General features: G+C 31.5%; 1 protein-coding gene across 4 annotated transcripts; it reads right to left on the reverse strand.

Annotated features, from left to right (window-relative positions):
• Positions 1 to 1,756: 1,756 nt before the first annotated feature.
• Positions 1,757 to 24,238, reverse strand: LOC108909035 (protein rolling stone-like). 4 transcript variants are annotated; one of them, XM_018713266.1, is made up of 6 exons: positions 24,170 to 24,238; positions 22,938 to 23,065; positions 7,606 to 7,720; positions 5,631 to 5,970; positions 5,232 to 5,415; positions 1,757 to 3,107 (listed from the first exon to the last, which is right to left on the reverse strand). In XM_018713266.1, exons 3-6 carry the CDS (start codon positions 7,690 to 7,692, stop codon positions 2,864 to 2,866), a joined length of 855 nt encoding a protein of 284 aa, XP_018568782.1. In that variant the 5' UTR covers positions 7,693 to 7,720; positions 22,938 to 23,065; positions 24,170 to 24,238; the 3' UTR covers positions 1,757 to 2,863. The 4 variants fall into 4 exon arrangements, with proteins under 4 accessions (XP_018568782.1, XP_018568774.1, XP_018568789.1 ...); XM_018713258.1 differs by lacking the exons at positions 22,938 to 23,065; positions 24,170 to 24,238 and adding an exon at positions 17,919 to 18,008; XM_018713273.1 differs by lacking the exons at positions 22,938 to 23,065; positions 24,170 to 24,238 and adding an exon at positions 14,497 to 14,571.
• Between the last annotated feature and the right edge of the window lie 1,485 nt (positions 24,239 to 25,723).

The following is a 25,723-nucleotide window of genomic DNA, read 5'->3' on the forward strand; positions in this document are numbered from 1 at the left end:
GTAATATGTTTTTATTATATTAAATACGTCTTGGTCCCCGCTAAGGAAATTTTCTGTGGGCGCTCATGAGCGTAGGTATATATCTCGGACTAAAGTGCTTTTAAATTTATTTTTAATCCCTCTAAGAAAAACAAACAAACATTAATGCAATTCAAATGGTCGCCAAGGTAATTTGGCAGCCGTTAGAGTGTATTAGAACAAGATATCTATATCTGATGTTTGTGATATATGTCAATTCAGTATATAATACTATTATATACCAAGGGACTAAAGCGTATAATCCCGAATATGAAAGAATTGAAAAGCACTTTAGTCCCGGGTACATAGCAATTCTTTTACACTTTATGCGCTTTTAAAATGTACTTTAATTCCTTGATTTGTAATATATCAATATTGTAAAATACAGATTTAACGTTTGCTGTTGAAACTGATTTATCTTTTTTACGGTTTTAGCATTGGAGATTTTTTAAGTAATTTCTCGTTTCCTTAAATCCATTATAAGTTTTTCAAATTTATTTTGACTAGACTATAAACTTAGATTAGACGCTAACAAGCAATAATAATTTGTCAAATATTCAACATATCACTTTGTTTAATAATTAATTTCTAATAAATGAAACCTTACGCTGGTTTGAACAATTCTATACCTGGAATTTTTCGGATATGCAGGCGACTGGGCGAAGAATTTCGCGTGGCATTCCTCGTTTCTTACCAAAACCAGAAGCAATTTTTAAATTAAACTCTTCTTCTTGTTGTACCACTGCGGCCGGTACTTAATTAGTCCTTTTCGAATTTGAATAATGCGAATACCGTTAGGCCGGTCCTGTTTTTTTATTCACTACTGTCCCCTTCAGACTGCCAACCGGCTCACTCTCATGGTCTTTCATTTTAGCTGCCTTCGCGGTCACACGATTTTTGCATCCTACCATTTGCTGTCTTTTTTTAATTAAAACAGGTATTCCCTCTTATAGCACCGTTATGTGAGGTGTAATTGTTTATTGGTATCTAGTTCACCCACGTCGAATGAGTTTGATAACTCGTTTTTTTGAAAAATCCAGCAATTACGATAAAAGACTACCCTAAATTATAAATAGCCAAAATACGGCGCTCGACTGTAGTTTATATTTTTATCGATTTTTATTTTCATAATTTAATATTTTCATTAGCATATCCGGTATCGAGAACAGCATAGTAACTTGATTGGATCATAGCCTAAATCAGCAAATAAGGTATATTGGATCAATGCTCAGTACTTTTACAAAATGCGTAAATATGTAGACTCTGCTATAATACGTAGAAATGTTATTTTATTATAATATATTGTTTCTATGACATGTGAAAATGTATTTGTGTGTTATATACCAACAGTACTAAAGTGCATATTTAATTCCGATTAGAAGGTACTATAAATAATACTAAACTACCAAATTTTCTTATGAATCTCATTCACAATTTCATATTTTAACTTAAATATTTGATTGTTGCAAACTTCATTGTAAATATGAAACTATTTGACATATTTGTAACTTTTCCACGATCTTCACATATTTGTTATTCAAATGAAGTGTGACGTGTGACAAAGTAATGTTTAATTTATCTCCGTTTACAAATTTATGCTAGGTCCCATTCAATTTAGATGGTCACCGAATTATTCCATTAATGTTCACCATTGTATTTATTAATTATATAACGCATATAATACAAAATATATACAAACAACAAAATAACATTCTTGTAAATGCAAATGTGTATTTTATTATATAACAACTTCAGGAACAAATATCAGTACAGTACACTCGCAATATCTAAGCATAGGAAGTTTTGGTGACATATTAAAATCGGACGTCATAAATTCTTTTGCATATAACCAACCAGTTTTTTTTATTACATTAACAGTATGCATTTAATATATTTGTTCACTTGTAGAGCTTTCAGGCCCCATAACAACTTTCTAATATAGGTCACTAGCTGCGTTTGGTTCAGAGACTAAACTAAAAGTTCATCAATAAAACTTTTCTTAAAATGTGGAATTAAATTCATTTGATTCAAATACTGTGAAAATCAAAATGCCAAACACCTTATACCATTAACAGAAATCTAAACTTTTGCAAGTTTCTTATTAAACCTGACACCAAACACAGCTAATGTTGATAATTTTACAGTGCCAATTTACGTTCTTTAGAATCAGTCCAAAAAGATTTATTTAGTTTACAAAGGGGTTTGATGCTGTCAGCTACCTGACGTTCAAAAAATCCTATGTTTAGTGGTAAAGTAAAAAATTTCGGAGTGCTTCACAGTAAAAAAAAAACGAAAAATACAAAAATCTTATTATTTTCGACAGTGTATAGCGGGCAATAATTACAGGGCATATGCAAAATCATTGCTGGAAGTGAACAACCACATGAAAAGTAAAATTCACATTATAATATGTGGATAATAAAAAATTTACTATCACATTTGGATTAGGTAAATGTGAAAGTAAAGAATATTTATTTGTGTACTCTGACAAACAACGAGCAGGATGTGAAATGCCATTTCTGGTATACCAAGACATAGATAAAATGTCAGTAAGTAAATGAACAATATTTTGTGTTCACTGTATACTAATAATAATACTCAATGGTAATAAATAATATTAAACATCACCTTTAAAAAGTACAAAACTGCCAATCATTATATCCGTCTAAAAAAAATGTTATATATTTCATGGACACCCTGTATATATGTTTTCCCAAGTAAAAAAATATTTTTTACACAAACTTAACACACAATCGTTTTTTTCTTATCAACTGAATTAAATTTTTGTGTGTGAAACCAAGCCTTTAAGACGAGTGGGAGGTCGTAATCTGGGTATGATTTAGGATCATACGACGTCATGCGACATTCCTTCATTCACATATGCGGCTTGTCTCTTAGTTTCGGTCAAACCCGATGGCGTGTCCTGCTTCGACGAAAAACATCTCTCATACAGGGTGATCCGCACTTTGTATATGAGGAACACTACAAGGTGTAACAGTATAAGAAACACTGTAACTCCCAGACAGGTTAGCGCTGTCGGCATGGGCTTCTCCCAGTCCAGGATCTTGTATATGCATTTTGACCCATCCCTAAAATAGAGAAAATACAATAGATAGAAAAACGGTTAAGTAGGGATCGCAACAACATTTTGCATACAATTTCACTATGATCTGGATCGGGTTTTTGTTTCAGGAACGTTTTTTTTCTGGAGTGCCCACTCCTGCCCTCTTTAGAGTTTCTAAGATCCCAATATATGCACTATCTAAATGGGCTATCCAATATACAGGGTGTTAATGATATACTCTGCTAAACTCAAATGATGGATTCTACAGAACAAATTAATAAAAATGTTTCTATAAATATGTGTCCAAAACACACAGGGGTGTTGAAAAACAAAAATATATATGTATATTAGTTTTATTTGCATACATATCTCTTTTAATGTGACGTCACATATTAAGGCAACCCGCAACAAATGTCATAGTGGAAATTCTGACCCTTGTTTATTATTTACATAGATACTATAGAAATGAATAATTTCAAATTAACTTATTTTTAGAAAGATTTAGAAGTATTTAAGAACCAACACGTGTTTCGTAAAATAGATATACTAATGTGCTTAAAACTTGCAAAAACGATGTAAAAGAATATTCTTAAATTTAAATAAAGTAAAAATTGTACATTAGCGCATGCTCAGGGAGAATAGCCTCATACGCAGGTGTATTTTCTCTTCTTTTGTTTAATCATGGCATTTTCTAGTTCTACCAAGTATTTTTCAATTTTTTTCTTGGTGCTCTGCTGTCAGTCTGTTTTCGAGTGTTTTTTTTCTTCAAGTGGTTTATTATAGACGTACTCTTAACCAGAACCAAACTTTTCTTGAATTGTATCCTTGCGAGCTTGCGAGGCTACTTCGCTTACATGAAATTATCTTTAATGCGCATGCTCAGTAACATTGTTATAATTTTAATTTATTACTATAAAAGTCAATATTGTTCTATAAATTTAAAAATATAAACTATAATTCTTTTAGTTTGTCACCTGGGGATTGAAATTTCTTAGATATTTCTAATACTGCCCGAATATCGCGATATTTAAGGTCATGACAAAGAAGAGATTTTTTTAGTACTTATGTACAAAGTACATATGGTCGAAAATCGATCTAGTAAAAATACTGAGAAATTCTTCATGACAATGTGTACTAGGGGGTTGCCTATTATTTGGCGTATGTGACGTCACTACTAAAAAGGTTATTATACAGCTCCACAAACAAAACTCTTGTGCAATTGACCAGAATACATTATTTCCGTGTATTTTGACCCGCTGAATCCGAATCCGATGTCAGAATTACCCCAGCAAATCTCCAGAATTTTCTAACTTGAAAATATAGCCTACAATCGGTAATAGTCTCGAAATTCGAGAATATTAGCGATTCTAAGTTTTTTTTTTAGGTTAGAAAATTCTGGTGATTTGCTGGGGTAATTCTGACATCGGATTCGGATTCAGCGTGTTAAAATACATACGTCAGATCACGATTTTCAGTCGCTGTTAAATCATACCTGGATTATAGAAGCTAATTTATTAATTTGGTGGATTTTTAAACTTTTTCAAGGTTAGGAAGGATTTGTGACCTTACGGCCAACTCTGACCTCGGATTCGTGTCCAGTGAATAAAGATACATGGCAATATAAAGATCTGACCACTAGTTTCAGATTTGTCAATTTTGTGGGATTTTAAGCATTTTTTGTTAGAAAATTCTCGAAATACCTAGGAATAATGTATTCTGGTCATTTGCACAAGACTTTTTCTTGTAGAGCTATGTTATGGGCATGGACAAAAATTTGCTGGGCTGGTACATAAATCTGTCAACCATTGGCGGAGATACCAAGAAACATCGTAATTAAAAATCCTGCATAATATTCAGTTATAATTTTTTGTATTTAAAATAAGGTTGCCACATATTTGAAAGAAAATAACTCCTATACCATTCATATCGCAAAAAATGTTTATGTTTTGTTGGATATACGATTTTAAAGACAGTGCAATTATGAAAAGTTTAAAAGAAACATTGGCGTAGGAATTTTTAATTTTCTTAGAAAATTTAAATTTGTTTCGACAACTTTTTCTTGACTTCTGATGGTTATTTTGTATTTAAAATCATATGTACAAGAAAAAAATTGCTACTTTTTTTGTGAGACGAATAAAAATTTACTTACTTTGTAGTTCCTCCTTCGACATAATAAATAATACTGAATATGGTGTACATTATCCCTAAAACTGCGGGGTACACGAAATGTAAAATTCTAGTAGGCTGCGATACTATCCACAAGTCGATCATCATCATTATGGAATTGTTTCCATGGACAAAGTAGTTCATAGCATCAAATGTCATTTTTTTGGCTAAAAATGTATTTTTTTTTAGCATCTTCTAGTAATTGTAGACTTTATTTCTTTATGATTATTGTTGCAATGATGTATTGGAATTATGGCGTCACTAAACGGCTTTATATAGACTCAAGAACGAGCAAGCAATTTGTTCGTGTTTTATTTGTCAGTTCTAAAAAAATTACCAACAGTGTCGCCATAACTGAATACTCGTATAACAAAACATTTACCATCATATATAACGACCCAGTACATGAAGGTGATGCCAAAAGCCAACGGAGTCGCTATGGTATACAGAACCCAGTACACAGGGTACGCTTTCAGTGTATTTTCTCTCAAATTAGGCAACTTTTTGAAACGGGGGGCCAGAACGTAAGTTGCTAGTATACCAAATGCCATCACAGCCTGCGTGGTACAGACCGTGTAGCCCCAGTTTGTGAGGAATATAGGCCATATTCCACCTTCACTTTCTCTAAAGATAGTTATCAACCAGGTTACTAGAAATAGTAGGGCCATTATGGTGCGATATGTCAGATAGAGCAGGTTTGGCTTTGATTTGTCGCGCTGCCACTAGAAAAAAATATACACAGGAAGGTGAGGAAGTAATTCTTAGAAATCTTAAAGTTGGAATTATAAACACTTTTTAAAAGATACTGTAAATATGTAAAAATTGGCAATTGTCCATTTTTATGTAAATTAATGTAAAAATTATACTTGACAAAAACGTTGTACATATTTGATTACAAATTCAATCGCAGGATAAAATTTAATTTGCAAAAATATGTTAACTATAAAGTCGCGGCGTAGGACATTGACATTTTACTGTGTTCTAATACTGGCAATTAATATAAACTGTTTGTACCACCTAAACAAAAGGAGTCAAAGAATTCAAAAACTTCAAGGACATTAAGATCAAAGTTCTATGTCTGAATTGGTCGAATTTGAATAGAAATATTTATTGTAATGTATTGGATGATTTTCAGTTTTAAATTTATTCTTCATATATACGTTTTATAACCAGATGAAGAATAATACATTATAAAAGAAAGTCGACGTTAATAACCAAGAACAGTGTTTGCTTAGGATGTTTACTTAATTTAGAAAACGTTTCTCCCAAGGAAACGTGTTGCAATTTTTACTACCTACATGTACAAGGTGTTTTAGATATGGTGTTACAAACTTCTACCTCAGATAATAATAATTAAGAAGGAACTTCTCTAAAGTTTTGAAAAAATTAGTGTGTTTAGAAACTTTTTTACACTTATTTTAATGTACTCATATATTTTTAAGTTTTTATTTTGTTAACACGTCTGTGCTATTTTAACAAAAATCAAGATCACTGATTTTGAGCAATTTTTTAGGTTAGGGAAAAATTCCTGACGTGATGAAGCATTTTTGATGGCCCCATCGTTTTCAGCGGGTCAAAATACTCTATTGAAGAGTATTATTAAAAAAAATTGTGTGTGTGTGTAATCAATCAAATGTCAGTAAACTTAACATAAAGTAATCTAATATTAGTCGGTCGTTTTCTTTCCAGTACCTTAATATGTATCAAAATATTTATTGTCGTTACCGAAAGTCTATTATTTTTATTATGCACTTAACATTTTATAATTAACACTACTAATATATAATATAATTTTAAATTTACATTTAACTATTAATATTACAATTTTATACCTAGCAGCAACTGGGAGAAGTAACATTGCAAAAAGTTGGGTTTTTGTTTGAGACAACAATCTCATTAAACCGTCTGCAAAAAAGTTGTATGTTTTCAACCATCCTTCCAATTGTCTGGAAGTTAAAATAATAATAATCATATCCAATAAATTTTTCATGCCGCACTACATCTTGCATCATTTTCCTATATATGCTCTATATGAACTTTTTTTTTATTTTCTTAAATAACCTACTATAATTTGTAACACTATTAACACTATTCTTAAACATTCTAGATTTTATTATTGTGTAGGATTCATTTATTAAATTTCAAATTCATTTAATAAAGAAACACACACAAAATAAAAAAATGTACAGTAATTTTTTGAGCAAGTTTAGAATTTCTAAATAAAAAATATGCCTCTTTAAAATTGAAAACTGACTTAAGCATTCTTTATTAATGAACATGTTAAGTAATTAATTATATTTTAAAAATATTTTCACATAATAAAACATAAATTTAAAATTAATTAGCAAATTACTTACCTGTGAATAAATAAACGTGTGGGGATCATCGTGTACTGGATAAAATTGTTTTAACGTAAAATGCTTCTGACAGAACGGTCCTAGCATTTTCTGTATGTAGGGTTCGCCACTCAATCTGAAAAATAACGAGCACTTTTAGTTCCCCAAAGACGCATTCGCACCTATGCGACCCATACAATAATTTTTATCTTTTTCTTTCGTCGCCGGTAACATACTGGAACGGGTGCGTGTACAAAAATGCGATTATTTCGTGTTATGTAAGATTGTGGTCGAACTTTCCAACACCAGGCCACCACTGATTCATATTACATGCGGAATAGGAAATGAAGACGCATATATTCTCAAATAATTTGCGGAGAGAGTCATTTCCCCGCATATGTTGTATGCTGTTGTCAGTAGGCGATTGCCAGATATCTCAATTTTGTGAAATACCTACATACGAAGATAATAACTTTATAATGATAGAAATTTTATTGTAATTGTAATTATTTTTTACATTTTAAAAATACCTCTAATTTAGAAATGCGATAAGTGCATTTAATTATCATTATTAAGAAAAGCGGTATCTTTCACTTTATTCGAAAAATGAGCAATTTTTGAAAATATCTCTAAAATAATTAAATTTTTTGTTAGAGATACAATTTTAAATACAGAGTAACCGTCAAAAAGCCATCAATGGCGTAACAAATTTAATTTTTTTGGGAGAGGTGCCTCTTCCGTATTCTTCAAATACTATAAAAAATTATTTAAATTACATTTGGATCAAATGCTTAACAAATTTTCTGTTTGTGAATGGGCCGCTTTCGATTGTCATTAAAAAATTCTTACAAAGAAGTTCACTTTACTGTTATTTGAACAAATTATCATTTTTAAATTTCATAAATTTTCTTACATCTTCATTTATACTCTAAAATAAGTTAAACTTTAACCATTTTGAAGGGTGCCCAAAAAATTGAGTTTTCTTTTTTCTCAGAAACATTATTGAAAGTAAGGTTTCTTAATGATGTTTGACATTGCTTCTTCTGAAAACTGCAAATAAAAAAGTCATAATGGATTTTCTAGTCTAAGGACGAAATAAGCTCTTTAGGACTTATTTTTTAAGGTATAGTTTAATACCAACAATAAGTCTCATAGTTTCAGGACACCCCGTATATTTGGTTGAAATAGAATTGGACACCATTTAACTCTAATTAAACTTGACGATTTCTGGCAATGTCACCGCAGATCTAAATTTTTATATAGCACTATACTGATTATTATCTACGTAAGCAGTTTGACATGTTCCAATTTACCATTACCGATGTGGGTTAATCCTAATTATGAGTCTAGCATGCAATATCCAACAGCAATTATAAGCTTATTAAAATTAATATAGAAACAAATTCTCACGTTAGTCTTTTATTGTTAAGAATGAGCCTGAGAAAATATGCTGGAGATGTGCGATAATTATCAATCCCTTTTTGTTAATATTCCCATATTCAAACTTGCACACATATATGTACTTATTTTTAATTAAGTCAATATCTATTTTGACTAATCAATATTTCTGATACTCTTGAAAAAATATAAATATTTACTCGCTCATTGTTTTGACTTTTCTGTGATTTTACAGTATATATGTTTCTTCCTTTATTTGTCAAAATAAATGGAGAAAACAGAATATCCATTTAAGTTTAAATTTCAATGTATGACGCATCCTCAAGATATTTATTTCTCACCGGTATGATTAATATTCCAAGACTGTTGTCGCCGTGATTTATAGTTTTTTTTAACGGACTGAAAGACAAAAGATATTTTCACACGAAACTTTTTAACACACGATCTGGTGATTCTTACAATATGCATGTTATATCTAATTTGAATAAATCTGTCACCGTGTGAATATATTAAATTGAAACTAGAAATGCAAGATAAGATACATTTTTCATGCAAATAAAACTTGTTACTCAGAAAAATTACCAACCAGGAAACGGTCGTAGAAAAATTGAAAATCTGCATTTTAGACGAGTAAGGATTATTCTTTTTTGTTAAATGTTATGTGAGGTCAACTGCTTTCTTGATAAAGTCAGAATAGTACAAATTATACACATCTGAGGACTTGGGACAGTTTATAGTTTCAAAAGTGAAAACCTTTCTCTACACATTTAAATACATGATTTATTACTTAACAGGTAGACAAAATTTCTCTGAAATGGTCTCGGGGCCACCGATTTTTTTATATTCTCGAATCGAAACATAGTAATTAAACTTCGTGTGTTTTAAATTTAATTAATAAGTTGATATATTTATCTAATTCACACATTGCAATCCTCAACCTTTAAATATCTCGTTTTTATCGCTAATAGCCGGTACACACAAAAGTAAAAATTTTGACAACATACGTTATGTATATTATTTGCAATAAATAACTTATCGTCGATTTGCAAGGAGTATACAATTATGTTATTTGAATTACAAATATAAATTTCAATAACTCTTATATTAGGATAGCAAAAGAGATGTCATGTTATTTTTAGTCAGCTGGCACTAGCTTAATTCGCTAACAAGCCAAATAAACGTGTTTATATAAATTGGAAACGTTATTAATGAATAATTTATAGAATACGCTTAATGACGACTGCGATGTACCGTTACTCCATTTTTCTGAATTTCTCGAAAACAAAAAACAGGCGTTTAAGTCAAACCTTTTTTTTTTCACGTTTGAAACTTCTCACTGACTTCAGGTTAGTCAACCTTATAAAACGGAAACAGTTAATTGAATGTGGTCTTCTTAGCCTCGAACAATAAGTGGGAAAGTTTTCAACAGCCAGACGAAGCCCAAGCTTTTATTGGAATTTCGAAGGAAATATGGTCTGGTATTACCTAGGCATGATTTTACAATCGTCAGGAAAACTGTTATTATCTTTTAATATTGCCCAGCTTGTAAGGGAAGTACTAATAGCTAGTGATCTGTAATTCTATACTATTTTCGTCTTACAAAACGTATTGTCTTGACATTTTTGTATGGTAGTCGCATTTTACATGGACGAATTATATGTATAAAATACAGCTGTTCAGTTTTATGAGACGGTAATTATTGGACTATATTATCGGGCAATGGAAGAATATTCATATTTGTTTTTATTTGACTCGTTATTCAGTCTGTTGATAATAAATATACAGTATTTAGATGTAAATTATTGTTTAGAGATGGTTTTTCTTAAAAAATATTAAATTAAAGAAAATTTTTATTGCACTTATTTTTATTCTATAAAGTGAGATTCTATTTTTCCTCCACTATATGGATGATAAAAATGAATCATGTTTTTTATACATGGTGTATAGACTTAAGACAGACTCTGCTATAGTTCTAGTTATACGAATAATACAAAAAACTGTGCCAAATAAAAGTCCCAGGGCGCCATAGTTCTTTTGCGAGCCATTTAATTTATTTTTTTCAAAGGGAGCGTTATTATATTGTGTGAGGAGGAATTTTTGTATTGGGTGTAGCATCACGCGTAAATATTTTGTTTCGCCACCGACGGTAACTCGTTATTTATAATCAATACATGGCTAACAGCTGGGAAAAGTAATTTTAATGCCTCCGTCATAAAAATCTAGTGTCAAATTGCACAACTCTTAGTGCATTGTAATAATTGATGAATGACATAATGGAGAAATGCGCATAAACGTTGCAAAAAATTTTTTTCTAAGGGGTTCTAGTGATACATGATAAAAAAAACTAGAGATTTTACTTATCTTTCATACTGGCTTTCAGCTATAATTTATAAATATTTTTATTGTTCTAGAGATATGGAAACGGTACTATCATCACCAGACTTTAATTCTGCAATCAGCCTTTGTGCATCGACGAACAGTAAGTATGTAATATATCAGTAAATATACAGAAATGTAATGAATCAAAATAAAGGCCTCAGAGGGATCAAAACAGAGTCCTCGCCCTGTACAGAGCGGTGCATTTTGCAAAATTATAACTACATTTTTAGTTACTTTAAGTTGTGTTAAAGGTTATGGGTTATGCATTCAAAAATCGATTGCTCTTTCAACAGTACCTTTTAAACAGTACAATTATTATATATTTGAGATACTTTATGCTCCGCGCGAAAATGGTCCACTCTGTATATATCGCAAAAATTTTCGCACGGTCAAGCGAATGTAAGAATTGTATTCTATTGTGTTCAGCGACGTGAAGGCGATTTAGCAGATTAGTGATGATTTCCTGTGCAAAAAGGTCCGCCTATGTGCATGAGGCACATTAAAATCCTTGATTGCGTTTTACTAAGAACATTTTACATCGACGTATTTCTAAAGTGACTGTTTTATACCTTGAGAACATACGCGCTGAAAAGAAGCTGGAAACCATACAATGTAAATTTTAATCAGTGTTTACGAGGTTAACAAACTTGATAATAAATTTTCTTATTGTATTCCTGTTAGAGCCAAGAAAAATTGTATTTGTTATGTCGTCTTATATCATTCAGAGAGGTTCAGTTCATAACAACCTCAAAGAGGTACAACGTACAAAGTATCAGTTTTTAAAGGATAATAAGCAACAGGATGAAAATATTTTTCCTATCGTTATTACTCCATCATTTTTCTTACTTTTCTTCTATGCGGTTTTAGAATTTAAATAAAAAAATAATTCACTTGGCCCTGAATTTATAAACTCCCCTTGCAAATCTGCAACATAGATTGTTGCATGTTGTTGCAATGGATTGTTTAATTTGTAACTTCCTTTTAATGCAAGTGCATTTTGCAATAATCAAGGCAAGCTTCATCGAAATCTGTAGAAATTGTAGATAAATCACACTTAATTTATGACTTATTGCAAATTTGCAACGGCAGAAATGTAACATATTGCAATAACAATGGATTTTAATCAGCGTTTCAATATAAACAGCAAAACAGTTGTAGAACCTGAGATGAAGTATTTTAATTAGTCTCTCTTAGTTTATAAACTGCTACATTCGCAACAACAGCGATTGTTGCAACAGATTTGGGGTAACTTCAGATTATGACTTTTTCGAGACTGTAATTGTAATTTTTAAGATAAAAGTTATCTGATAGTTGGAGAAATAATTCATTTCATCCCATTCAACTTATTTTGATTTGTTGCAAATTTGTTGCAACCTCAAAACTCATTACTTACAACAGTAGATTGTAGACAATAGTTGTCTAACTTTCAGGAAACAACTGTTGCGGAACCTGAGCAAGAAACATTTTAATTAGTCAGTCCTACTCAGTTTACTTGCAAATTTGCTACACATTCCGTTGCATATTGTGGCATTCCACTGATACAATGCTATGAGGGGTAATTTTAGCCAGTTAAATGCAATTTTCAAGCGTCATCTGAACCTTATACAAATCGAGTGGAGAAATAATTATGTTGGTTCCATTTAATTTATGACTTAAAAGAAATCTGCAACAATAGAAATCGGTGCATATCACGCAGTGAATTGTACGCACCCGTCATGTAATTTTCAGAACAAAATAGTTTCTGAACAAAGAAACATTTCAGTCTCACCCAGTTCTTGAAATTGATGCAAAATTGTAATCGTTGCATAATGTTGCAATGTATTTTGGAATATTTCAATTTGTGACTCTCTGTTGATTGTCATTTTCAAGTATTGTCTAAACCTTGTTGCAAATTTGCAACAACAGAAATCGTTGCATACTGCAGCTGTGAATTTTGGGCAACATTTTACTGTAATTTTAAAAACCAAACAGCCGTAGTTATTGAGAAAACATTTTAGTTAGTACCACTCAATTTATAATCTTGTTGCAATATTGTAAGAACGCAGATAGTTGCATATTCTTGCAATGGACTTTGAATTACTTCAATTTATGATTTCCTCTTTATGTGGGACCATGGTGGGTAATTTAGCCAATTCATTGTCATTTTCAAGCACTTGTTCTGAACCTTGTTGCAAATTTGCAACAATAGAAACCGTTGCATCCTGGAGCTGAGCATTTTGGGCAACAATTTAGTGTAATTTTCAAAACAAAACGGCTGTAGTTCTTGAGAGAACATTTTAGTTAGTAACACTCAATTTATAAACATGTTGCAAAATTGTAAGAACGCAGATAGTTGCATATTCTTGCAATCGACTTTGAATTACTTCAATTTATGATTTCCTCTTTATGTGGGATCATGATAGGTAATTTAGCCAGTTCATTGTCATTTTCAAACATTGTCTGAAACCTGTTGCAAATTTGCAACGACATGAATTGTTGCATTCTGCCACTGTGGATTTCGGGCGACATTTGATTGCAACTTTTAAAACATTTTAATTAGTTCCACTTAATTTGTTGCAATATTTCGGAGATGTTGCAAATTGTTGCAATTGATTTTGGATTATTTCAATTTATGATTTCTTTTGTTGTGAGATTGTGATGGGTAATTTAGCAAATTCATTGTCATTTTCAAGTGTTGTCTGGACCATGTTGCAGATTTGCAACGACAGAAATTGTTGCATACTGCAGCTATGGATTTCGGTCAACATTGGATCGTAATTTTTAAAACAAAATAGTTATAGATCCTAAGCGAAGAAATATTTTAGTTAGTTTCACACAATTTATCCTTGGATGTTGCAAATTTGCAACAGACAAATCTTTGCATGCTGTTGCAATAGATTTTAGGCAACATAAATTTATGGTCGATGTGAACTGTGGTGATAATTTTTGCCAGTTGATTGTAAGTTGCCAGACAAGGGGTTCCTAAACGTTCATTCTACTTTCTTTACTTTCGCTAGTGGCTTTTTGATGACATACATTTCTTCTTTATCATTTTGGTTTGAATCGTTGGTGTTTCATTGTTAACTACTGAATATTATTATTGAGAACGCCCTGTATGTAACTAAAGATTTTAAATAAAATTGCAACATTTCTTACCAACGTTTGTGACTGGAATATATGAATGTAAACGACACCGCAATTTTTTTATTACTCAAACACTTACTAGTCACACATTCTAACTATAGTAGTGGGCTAATCAACGTACATATTATTTATATCTGGTTTTCCACCGCTTTTTAATTTAGATTTATTATAGTTTAATTAAATACAAATCGGTATCATGCCATAACCACATCAGCTGGAATTCTTGTAGGTTAGCATAGCCAAGACGTTAAATTGATTTAAAAAAAATTAAAGGTCCCGTTCGTCCCGCAAGGTCGACCCAGTAAAAGAAAAATTAAACTGCCATGTATTGACTAAATTGATACAAAGCGGTGAAGTTATTGTTTTAAATTAAGTAAAAAATTTAGAAGCCTCGACACGATATTATTAATCATCGTATGCTCGAAGCCTGACAATATGAATTATGTAGATCGTTATACGGGGTGTGACAGGAATATTTCCGGAGTTGGCGCTGCTCTTCAAAAAAACCTTCTTCGTTTATCTCTATTAGTTTTTTTCAACAGACTCTTTTAGTGTGACGTCACATATTTAGGCAAACCGCATCAAATTTCATAGTTGAAATTGTACAGATGGAATCTGACCCTTGTGTACTATTTACATAATGCCATAAAAATGAACAACTTCAAATAAATTTATTTTTCCAAGTATTTAAGAACAACCAACACGTGTTTGGTAAAATAGATACACTAATGTGCTTACAAAAAACTATATAAAGGAATATTCCTAAATTTAAATAAAGTAAAAACTTAACATTAGCCGTGTTATTCCTAATTCGCAGGCTCGAGAAGAATAGCCTCATACGAAGGTGAGATCTTGATATATCATCGATATCATCATTAGCGTATTTTCTCTTCTTTTGTTTAATCTTGGTATTTTCTATTTCTACTAAGTATTTTTATTGTTATTCTTGGTGTTGTGGTATGTCAGTATCGAGTGTTTTTTTCTTCAAGTGGTTTATTGTAGACATACTCTTGACGAATACCAAACTTTTCTTGCGAGGCTACTACATGAAATTATCTGTAATGCGCATGCTCAGTAACATTGATATAATTTTAATTTATTAATTATTATAAAAGTCAATATTGTTCTATAATTCTTTTAGATTGTCACTTGGGGTTTAGAACTTCTTAAATGTTTCTAATATTGCTAGAATTTCGCGATATTTAGGAACGCGACAAAGAAGAAATTTTTTTTAAACTTATGTCCAAAGTACATAAGCTCGAAAATCGATCTAGTAAAAATATCGGGAAATTCTTCATAACAATGTGTACTATTGGGTTGCCTATTATTTGGCGAATGTGACGTCACTACTAAAAAGGTCTATTACCTACATTTCAAAACGTGTTTCTTCCGTTATGTATGTTTAAAGCTGTGTATGTTGGAAATAAAGGGTTGAGACCAAATATTTGTAGGAATTTTATTTGGTGAACATCTGAAGATATTTTTCCATATTTATATGTATATCCTGTACTACATTTGCGCAAAATAAAATAATATATTAGGTAAATAATTTGATAGTATATTTAAATGAGGAATACTAGACAACACCATGATTGTGCAACCTTCATATATTAATTAATTCTAGTTAAATGTTTTGTCTAAAATGTATGTTGTACGGATGTATTTTGATGTTAATATAAATTTTTAGTATTACGTTGGAGTAAAACTTTCAGGCCGCGATAAATTTAGTGTCCTTATTAACTTTCACCTGTCTGTATGTTATAATGGCGTTGAAACTGACGACAGACGTTTTTATGTTCTAAATATAGTCGCGAAATCTTTTCTCTGATTATTTGGGTATTTTACCGCCTACGAGAGCTAAAAATCAAATTAACCCTGCTAAAGGGTTGTTTTCATGAAATTATTTCTGCCTAACTAAAAAATCTCACTGTGCAGAAATGAAATTTTGTGCAAATGACGTCGCTCCAATGTTTTTCTTGTAAAAATAATTTTGCGATTAACAAAAAATGGCAAAAGTCGATGTTTCTCCTAAAATTGTTGTAAATTTTCTAAAAAATAAGCTTCTGAAACCCTCTATTAGACAAACGAGTCGTTACTGAGTTATTAAAAGATATACGTCATATTTACCGGAAAATTTGGAAATAGGAAAACATCGAGTATCGCCGTTTTTTGTTAATTGCAATTTTTTTTGCAATAACAAAATTGAAGCGACGCTGTCTTGTAGAAAATTTTATTTAAAACAAAAATGATCTCTTGTATTTTCTTCGCAAAGTGCGACTAAATCGAGATATTGCAGAAAAAAAATACAAAAGCATTTTTACGATGTAAATTTAAATAATATTTTTTCCTATTTGTAGTCGATTTGTGAAAAAATTACCATAATTACTATGTTTTTGAACCTCCGTCGCCTGCATTAATATTCTGTTTGTAGCTCGTATGGGGTTTCTTTTCATTTTCATTATTACTTTTCTTTTCCAAAGTTTTCGCCAAACGTCCTTGAATTATATGAATGTTTTCCCAAGCGTGTTTCAATTTTTTTATTTATCAGTTTGTGTCCATCTATTCACATTTCCAGGATCCAATGTTTATTGCATACGCTACGTATGCTACAAATACATTTGTTTGTAAATTTTGCACGCTATTATTTGGCCCGTTAAAAAAATTCTATTGTTACTTATTCCCTTCAATTTTTCTGATAATATACGGCAATTTTATTGTAGTATGTGTAATTTCTCTTTATTATTTCACAGAATTTGTTGTTTAACAATCTTCAAAAACTTGTCAACACAATTTCTATGATACTGACTATTTAACATTTAAAAAACAACCTTCGACTGGTCTTTCTGGCGCAAGGGTTGGTTGGTAATAATTTTTTAATTTTCTCAGTTACAAAAAACTAAAACTCGCTCGCAAAAAAATTATTTCAAACAATTCAAAACTAGGTGGTTAGTAGAAAACACAAATTTCAGAATGTCGACGTTTTATCGATAACAACTTTTATTGCTCATGTATTAAATTTAATTATATTCATTTTAATTATTCACAATTCATAATATTAGCGTTTATACTTGTACATATGAAATTTTATATTCTAACTACTAACTGTCAAAATGAATATTTATCTGATTATTAACTTTCCATATAAAAATCTCCCGTGCTACTGGCCAAGCTGGCGACCCTGCTGCCAAGCGTGCAACTGTGCATCTACAAGTTTCTGATCTGAATTTCGAAAAAAAAGCCCCGCAAAGCTATCTGCTCTCATTTCCTATTGCTCCGCATACATTGCGGGTCCCATTTAGAATAATTTATAAATTAAATCAATATCAGTGCCATAAATTTACGGCATGCCTTGTTACCTGTTCCATGCATATTTAAATAAATCTACTTATCGTCAGTATCACTTGCGTGCAAAAATTTAAGAAACACAGAAATACCTGTTATCGTTTAGTGTACGAGGTACTGTAATATATACATGTTAATTAAGAATCATCATCCACTGTTTTAACTGCCACGTTCGATCACAAATGATTGCTACAGAATACCAACAAATTCTATATACTTTGATTTAACCACTCACAACAACAGGGTCGGCTCTGGCATGATTATAGATTATAAATCTATGCAAGCGATGGAAAGAGGATATTGTATTGTGCTTTTACAGACGTTCTGTAAGAACGTCTTTTTAATTCCAAAGGCGAGGTTTGAAGGAACATGTCAATATTAATCGCAAATTGAACGCCACTAAATTACAATAAGAACATTTTATTTATTAATATTTAATTTTGGTTATTTCAGGCTACCTTGAAATTGAGTATAACGATTACACTAAAAAAAAAAAAGAATTTGATCATATAATTCAATAGGGTTCGACCAAAATTTAGGGGAAGGAAAATAGGTAATACCGTGAAAAAAAAAATTAAAAGACGAAAACTGATTTTTGAACACTGTGTACCAAAATGATGGAACAAAGTTCATACTTTTTTCCAGCTGAAATTTAAAAAAATCGCTGAAACAGGTCTATCAGTAAATAGAAATTGTGACTTTTCTACAATATTTTCTATTTTTTTGAACCATGTTTGACAGACAGACATTTTTTTTAATAGATTAGTGATGTAACGAATATCCGCATTCGCATTCGCGAATATTCGTTTGATTTATGATATTCGCATTCGCAAATATCTTTGAATATTTTGCGAATATGAACGTGAAAGAAAAATACAGAATGTGAAAACAATATTAGGCAAATAAGTCGATATTTCACTAGAAGTTGATTTACTCATATTAAGAAATAACTAACAACAGTCTAACCTCACAATTCACAAACTCATCTGAGCCGGTAGCGAAAACAAAACAAAATTCCAATCATACAAAAATACCGTTCTACCAACTTAACAACGCTAATTTCTTTAACCTCTAGCGCCGCTGTCACCGGAAATATTATGTGCGTCACGCGCGGCATATTTTGAATCATAGATAAACGGCGCTAGATTTAAAAACTGAATATTCGTATTCGCATTCGCGAATGTCAACAACAGATGTTCGCATTCGCATTCGCGAATGCTTAAAAACTGGCATTCGTTGCATCACTAGTATACATAGCCCTTCTAAAAACGAATTACTTTTTTGTCATAGTTGTCAAAAAATGGAGGAATTAAATGAAAATAATAATTTAGTATTACTTTTTATTTTATTACAGCAAATGTTCAAAGTGGCCCCCATTAACCATTGCACAATGCTCAATTCGGTGTTCAAAGTTATCAATTACGTTTTGAATAACATTTGGTGTTATGGCGGTTTTCCACTAAACGGACAGTTGAGTTTATGTTCTGTTTGTGTTTTCTAGAACCTGAAAAACAAAAAAACAAAACTGAAACAAACCCAAAACTCTTGTTTCCATCAAGCGGACTACATTTTGTTCGAGTTTTGTTTTTGTTTTCAGTCCTTTTCCACTGGTTGTCGCGAAGAAGTCAGAACACATTTTTCCAATAACCAACCAACATGTTTAGAGAAGATTTTTTTATTCTTAGTTATAGTTGGTTTATACTGAAGTCCTTGGAAAAAAAGTAAGTGTATATATGTACGTTTGAAGTATTTACTTGGTTAGTTAGTTAGTTTGTATACTAGCCAAGTAACCTTAACCGTACACAAATATATTTTTTAATAGCTATAATTCATGAATGATTAAAATATTGTTTTTGGAAAGAAGAAAACGCCGACATAGATATTGGGTTGGATTACTTAAATAGAAAACACAACACGACCGTTTCCACTAAACAGACTCGAGTTTCAAAACACGTCGAAACCTTTTGATGTGACCGCTTTCGAGCGGGACCCGAAAAATAAAACTCCAACTGTCGCAAAACACGCCAGTCTTCAAAAAGTTTGCGAAAAGTTACAGTTTTGTTTTATTCGACACAAGTTTGTATTTTGTTTTTGTTTTGTCCGTTTAGTGGAAAACCGCTTTTTTGAAGCGGGACCCGAAAAACAAAACTCCAACTGTCGCAAATAGGGCTTCTGGTCGAGACTTCTCGAAGCGAGAATTCCCGGGAAATCTGGCCTTACTCGAGACGAGAAAAAAGTGTCGAGTTCTTGACTGGAGTTGGTTTCGTTCATGCGTTCAATTCGTTGCTCGACAAATAACTGAGCGGTTAAAGTGGTTTCTCTACCAGCTCATGATTTATTTATTTTAAGTTTTTAAGGCCTTATTTTACTTTGATGATTCTTTTTTTTAATGTACATACCTAGTTATAAGTCTGTGTAGAAATTTTATTATAAGCAGATTCCTAATGTTGAAGTAATAAATTAATAGGAAGAACGCTTTTGTATCTTTAAATGAAAGCTTGTTTTTTTTTAAGTAAATTCCTTATTTACTATTTATTTAATTAAAAGATTGCATGATTAATGATTATTAATAATTATTATTGAAAGAAAACTACGATTCAAAAACATTGAAATAAACATAAGTATATTGAGTGTTTAATAAAAAAACAAGTTAAAGGTTTTTAAGAAGAAACTCAAAGTTTAATTTAGTTTTGTTAGTAGAAGTAGAAACATAAGTAATTAATAAAAATACTGAATAAATAATAAATGTTAATAATGATTGTTAAGTATAATAGCATGTTTATATTTCGCATTGCAATACCAAAATTATAACTTTTTTAAGTTTTAAAAATTTCTCGAGAATTCGAGAATTCCCGGGAATTCCTAGTCGAGAATTCTCGAGACCCGAGAAAAAAAATAGGCCGAGAAATCAGAAACCCTAGTCGCAAAACACGCCAGTCTTCAAAAAGTTTGCGAAAAGTTACAGTTCTGTTTTATTCGACACAAGTTTGTGTTTTGTCTGTTTAGTGGAAAACCGCCTTTATATTTCGAATTTCTTCTCCGATATAATTTTTCAATCTTTCGATAGTGTCTGGTCAGTTCACATACACTTTGCTTTTTAGATAACCCCACAAAAAAATCTAGTGGGGTTAAGTCAGGAGAGCGTGGTGGCCATTCAAGCGGCCCTCTTCTGCCTATCCATCGAATTTGGGAAAATTTCATTAAGGTAATTTCTTACATCGTGGCGAAAATGTGGAACCAGACATCACCAGCAGGCATATCGTGCTCATTAGGGTTTGGAAAAATTAATTCCAGTATGCGATTTCCTACTATTCCAGCCCAAACATTCACTTTTCCCGGCCATGTATGTTTTTTTTTGCATCCAATGCGGATTTTCTGGGTTCCAAAAGCTAGTATTTTGCCTGTTCACGGTTCCGTTTAGGAAAAAAGTTGTTTTATCAGTGAAAATTATGTGATTTTTTTAAGTTGGTTTGTCTTTCAAATAAATTTCTAATTTCCTCGCAAAACTGTAATCTTCTGTCTGTGTCATCTGCCCATAGTTCTTGCAAGACGTTAACTTTGTAAGGATGCAACTTTTGAGACTTCAGAGTTCTGTGAACTGAGCACTTCGATAAGTTGAAGTTGGCTGAGGGCAACCATTTTTCAAAATAATTTAACGACGAATGAATTGGAACTAAAACGATTCACGCTATACCTACCTACGTACTTTGGTGAATTTTATGTGTTTATCGATGTGTTTTTTTTTTGAGAAAAAAAACTTTAAAGTAAGTAGAAAAAGGTTAATAAAGAGTATGTACGTTTTTTAAAGTACAGAAGAGACTATGATTATTTGAAATAGTCGTCAGTAGACATAAAAGACAATTTTTTTGCAGAAAAGTGGCAATTTCTATTTATTAATTGACCTGTTTCAGCAATTTTTTTAAATCTGAACTGGAAAAAAATGAATTTTGTTCCGTCATTTTAAGACACAGTGTGCTTTTTACCTTTTGTATTTATCTGTTTTTCTCAGTGTAGGGGTTTATTTTATTAATTTTAAAATTTTTTCGCAGGTGACAAAAAATAAAGAAAAAAAAAACAAACTATGCCACAAATAAACAATGTGTCTTTTCAATTAGTTTTGAAACAAAATACGCTTGTATAGCTGAAGCAGTGTCCTATAACTAGATTTTACATTCCTGCCGGTTAACTGACGTAAAAAAATTGTCGAATTTATTTAATACTTTTTAATAACGACCATAGATTTAATGTAGTTACGGATCTGATCTAATATATATATTTCCTTTCTAATTCATTTTTTACGCAGATTATTAGTGATTGCGATAGGTATATTCTACACCCTAGCTGTGTCACTTTTTTTGTTTAGTATATTATAAAACTACCAGTATAATACTTGGTAATTTCAAACAAATCCTTGAAAGCAACAATAACAAGGAAATTGTATACCTACGTCCTTTATTAATACAAATAAAGCGTTTAAGTTACAGTTTATAGAAAATTTAATATTCAGATGGGCTCTGGATCAATATCCCTAAGTTAAATGTACCTTTTCATTTCTATTTCACCATGGATGGCAGTAAATCATTAAATTATTTAGAATAAAATATTAATTGTTATTTATTAATCAGTCTGTCTTGATGAAAGATAAAATTATTTGTTGTTACAGAATCAATATTCACTTATGATTAATACTTTAAATATATTCATCCGCTGTCTGGTAACATAATTATAACCTCGTACAATCATAAAAGCTTTTAATCTTCGCCCGAAATGTTATTTCAATTTTATAGGAATGAAATGAAAAAGTCGTTATGCACTTTTAATTAAATTATTAAAAAATATGTTTTATTATTCTATAAAAATATTATTTGCGGTTTATAATTAATAGTTTTTTTATTATAGTACGTGAATATTCTTAGCAATGTACGATATGAATATCGAACGTGTTATAAATTTAAACAAGTAAAATATAACAAATGCTTTAAGAGACGTTACTTGTAATTCATTATTAAATCTATCTATTTCCTTTTAGTGGGACAATAAAAGATGAAGCATTTTTTGCCATCAAAAAAATAAAGAAGCGGGTGAAAATAGAGCTGTCATTTCAAACTCACCGGTAGGGGTAGAGATCCAGAAACTTACGATATCCGAGGTGGTGGTCCGTGTCCTTCTTCGCCGGAAGCCTCACTGACACATCGACAACCTATTCAACGTAACCCTCGATAAGACGGTGGCGTCGAACCTAAAAAAGTGAGGCAGTCACAACACCACCATGGGGAAATAGCGTTGAGAACAGCTGTCATATTGCTAAAAATTTCGCTCGACATTACCAATCTGAACGCGAACCCACGTGAGGGCTGTTCCAGGGACGGCTCGCCTGGCGGACCGGTTGGGGGCGGAAACGGTTTCAACATGGGTAGTACATATTTTTTTTAACATCATTAATTCACTCATAAAAAAACAGATACGTGGGTTTATTGCGTGGCGTTTATTAGACATCTGTATAAAACTATTTACGAAAAAAACTTTGACAATCTAAAATATAGTCGTTATAGAAATACATCTGATATTCGTCCAATCTGACCTGTCATAGTTTAAAATTCGACTCATTGAGAACGTGCTTGTAAAAATATATTACTTACCGAAATAGTGTTAAATTAATATAACCTTTGGTTGCCGTCTGGTCTATATAAAACTTACACCAATACCAAATTATGAATGTAAAGACGTACGTATATATCTCAGGTTAGTCAAGCTACTTTTTATGAATGTGCGTTATAAATTCGATGTATGCAAATACCCATATAATTTACTTCACGTATTGCAAAAAAACAATAGGGAATTGACATATAAAAATTTAGATGACGGTAGAACACTCGAAGACAAGTGTAGATGTTTTATACAGAGTGTCCCGTAAGTACGTGTACAACGGAAGATTACGGATTGTTGGACACAAATTAGATTGGACACAATATGATGATTGTCAGTAGTAGTGTAGCAAAAAAAAATGTTAAGGGATAAAAAATAAATAAAAAATAATAAATTTCGAATTACCGCGAAGGTTGTACAACATTGCCTACAATATGTAGCTATACAGGGGTTTACGAAAACTAACTCATAGTGATCTAGACATAGCATTATTTCTTTAAAATCATAAAGACAATATAACAAGGACAAATATAGTAATATGAGCACCCGCAGTAACTTTTCGTAAACCCCTTGTGTTAAAGCAAAGAAATTAATACAATGATTAACAAGAAATTTTAAATTATATTATTTTGATTATAAAAAAATGAGCGCATTAGATCAAACAATGAAGAAATCGAACGATATAGGGAATAGTTACCGTTTGATTTTAAACTTTTTAGCACTACCACATTTATACTGCTTTATCTGTCTAAAAACTATGTCACTGAATTTTCCTTTCGAAAAACCTTTCTCACGCAGTGATATCCGATCCCCAGATGCCACGTTTGCGGTTATCCAATCAACTCGCCATCCCCTGACAATGTTTATAAAAGCAGGTCAAACGGTTAACCCTCATTGCCGTCCGTCTGTATTTAATATACTTAGACTTTAAATCGATACGAAAATGTCATGGCTGTGATATCTAAAAAATGTTCAAGACGGTGGACAATTATTTCCAATTGGTGCCACCAGACTATTGAAGGACGTCTATGTCCGTTTGCTGACGGCTTGCGCGATACTCCGCAGCAGAGCGTGGGTAGACATCAAACCATATCATACGGATACCCACCTGCAATAAATTGCCTGGTCGTAGTTCAGCATTTAACCCATGCTATGTCAATTAGTACGTACTTGTTATCTTCGGTTGTAACCACAGTCCAATAAATCATATATCAAAAAATATTTCCTAAATACAGTTAATATGTATAATAACTCATGCTGTGTTAATTTTCCTTATATTAGCTTTTCCGCCGAGTATTTTCGTTAGAATGCGGAAAATATGCTTTTTACTGTGACTATCTAAAATTTAATCAGAAGTTGTTTAAACTTTTGTCACAGCGCATGCGTGTATTTAATTTGAGAGTTACGGTCTAATGTCTCTGACATTTATACTATTTTAACACCGTATAGATCCTGAAATTTTTTAATATTGTGCTACTATAGAAATGGAGAATTTCAAATTAATTTATTTTTACAAAAATTTAGAAGTATTTAAGAACAGCCAACACGTGTTTCGTAAAATAGATACACTAATGTGCTTAAAACTTACAAAAAACGATATAAAGGAATATTTTTAAATTTAAATAAAGTAAACATTTAACATTAGCCGTGTTGTTCCTAATGCGCATGCTCGGGAAGAATAGCCTCATACGCAGGTGAGATCATATTGATATATCATCGCTATCATCATTAACGTGTCTTCTCTGTTTTTGTTTAATTTTGGCATTTTCTAGTTCTACCAAGTTTTATTGTTTTTCTTGGTGCTCTACTGTGTCAGTCTGTTTATCGAGTGTTTTTGTTCTTCAAGTGTTTTATTATAGACTTACTCTTAACCAGAACCAAACTTTTCTTGAATGGTATCGTGTTACGAGGCTACTTCGCTTACATGAAATTATCTTTAATGCGCATGCTCAGTAACATTGATATAATTTTAATTTATTAATTATTATAAAAGTCAATATTGTTCTATAAATTTAATATATAAATTCTATAATTCTATTAATTTGTCATTTGGGGTTTAGAACTTCTTAAATATTTCTAACATTGCCCGAATATTGCGATATTTAAGGTCATGACAAAGAAGACATTTTTTTGGCACTTATGTCTAAAGTAGAAAATCCATCTAGTAAAAATACTGAGAAATTCTTCATGACAATGTGTACTACGAGGTTGCCTGTTATTTGGCGTATGCTACGTCACTACTAAACAGGTC

The sequence above is a fragment of the Anoplophora glabripennis genome, unplaced genomic scaffold (assembly GCF_000390285.2).
Source record: "Anoplophora glabripennis isolate ALB-LARVAE unplaced genomic scaffold, Agla_2.0 scaffold9, whole genome shotgun sequence".
In the NCBI taxonomy this organism is placed as follows: Eukaryota; Metazoa; Arthropoda; class Insecta; order Coleoptera; family Cerambycidae; genus Anoplophora; species Anoplophora glabripennis.

Coding starts and splice junctions, on each gene's coding strand:
- LOC108909035 (XM_018713266.1), bottom strand. CDS start 7,692: ATGCTAGGACCGTTCTGTCAGAAGCATTTTACGTTAAAACAATTTTAT. Junction 5,416..5,630: donor CTGGGTCGTTATATATGATG/GTAAATGTTTTG, acceptor ATACATTTTTAG/CCAAAAAAATGACATTTGAT. Junction 3,108..5,231: donor GTCGAAGGAGGAACTACAAA/GTAAGTAAATTT, acceptor TCTCTATTTTAG/GGATGGGTCAAAATGCATAT.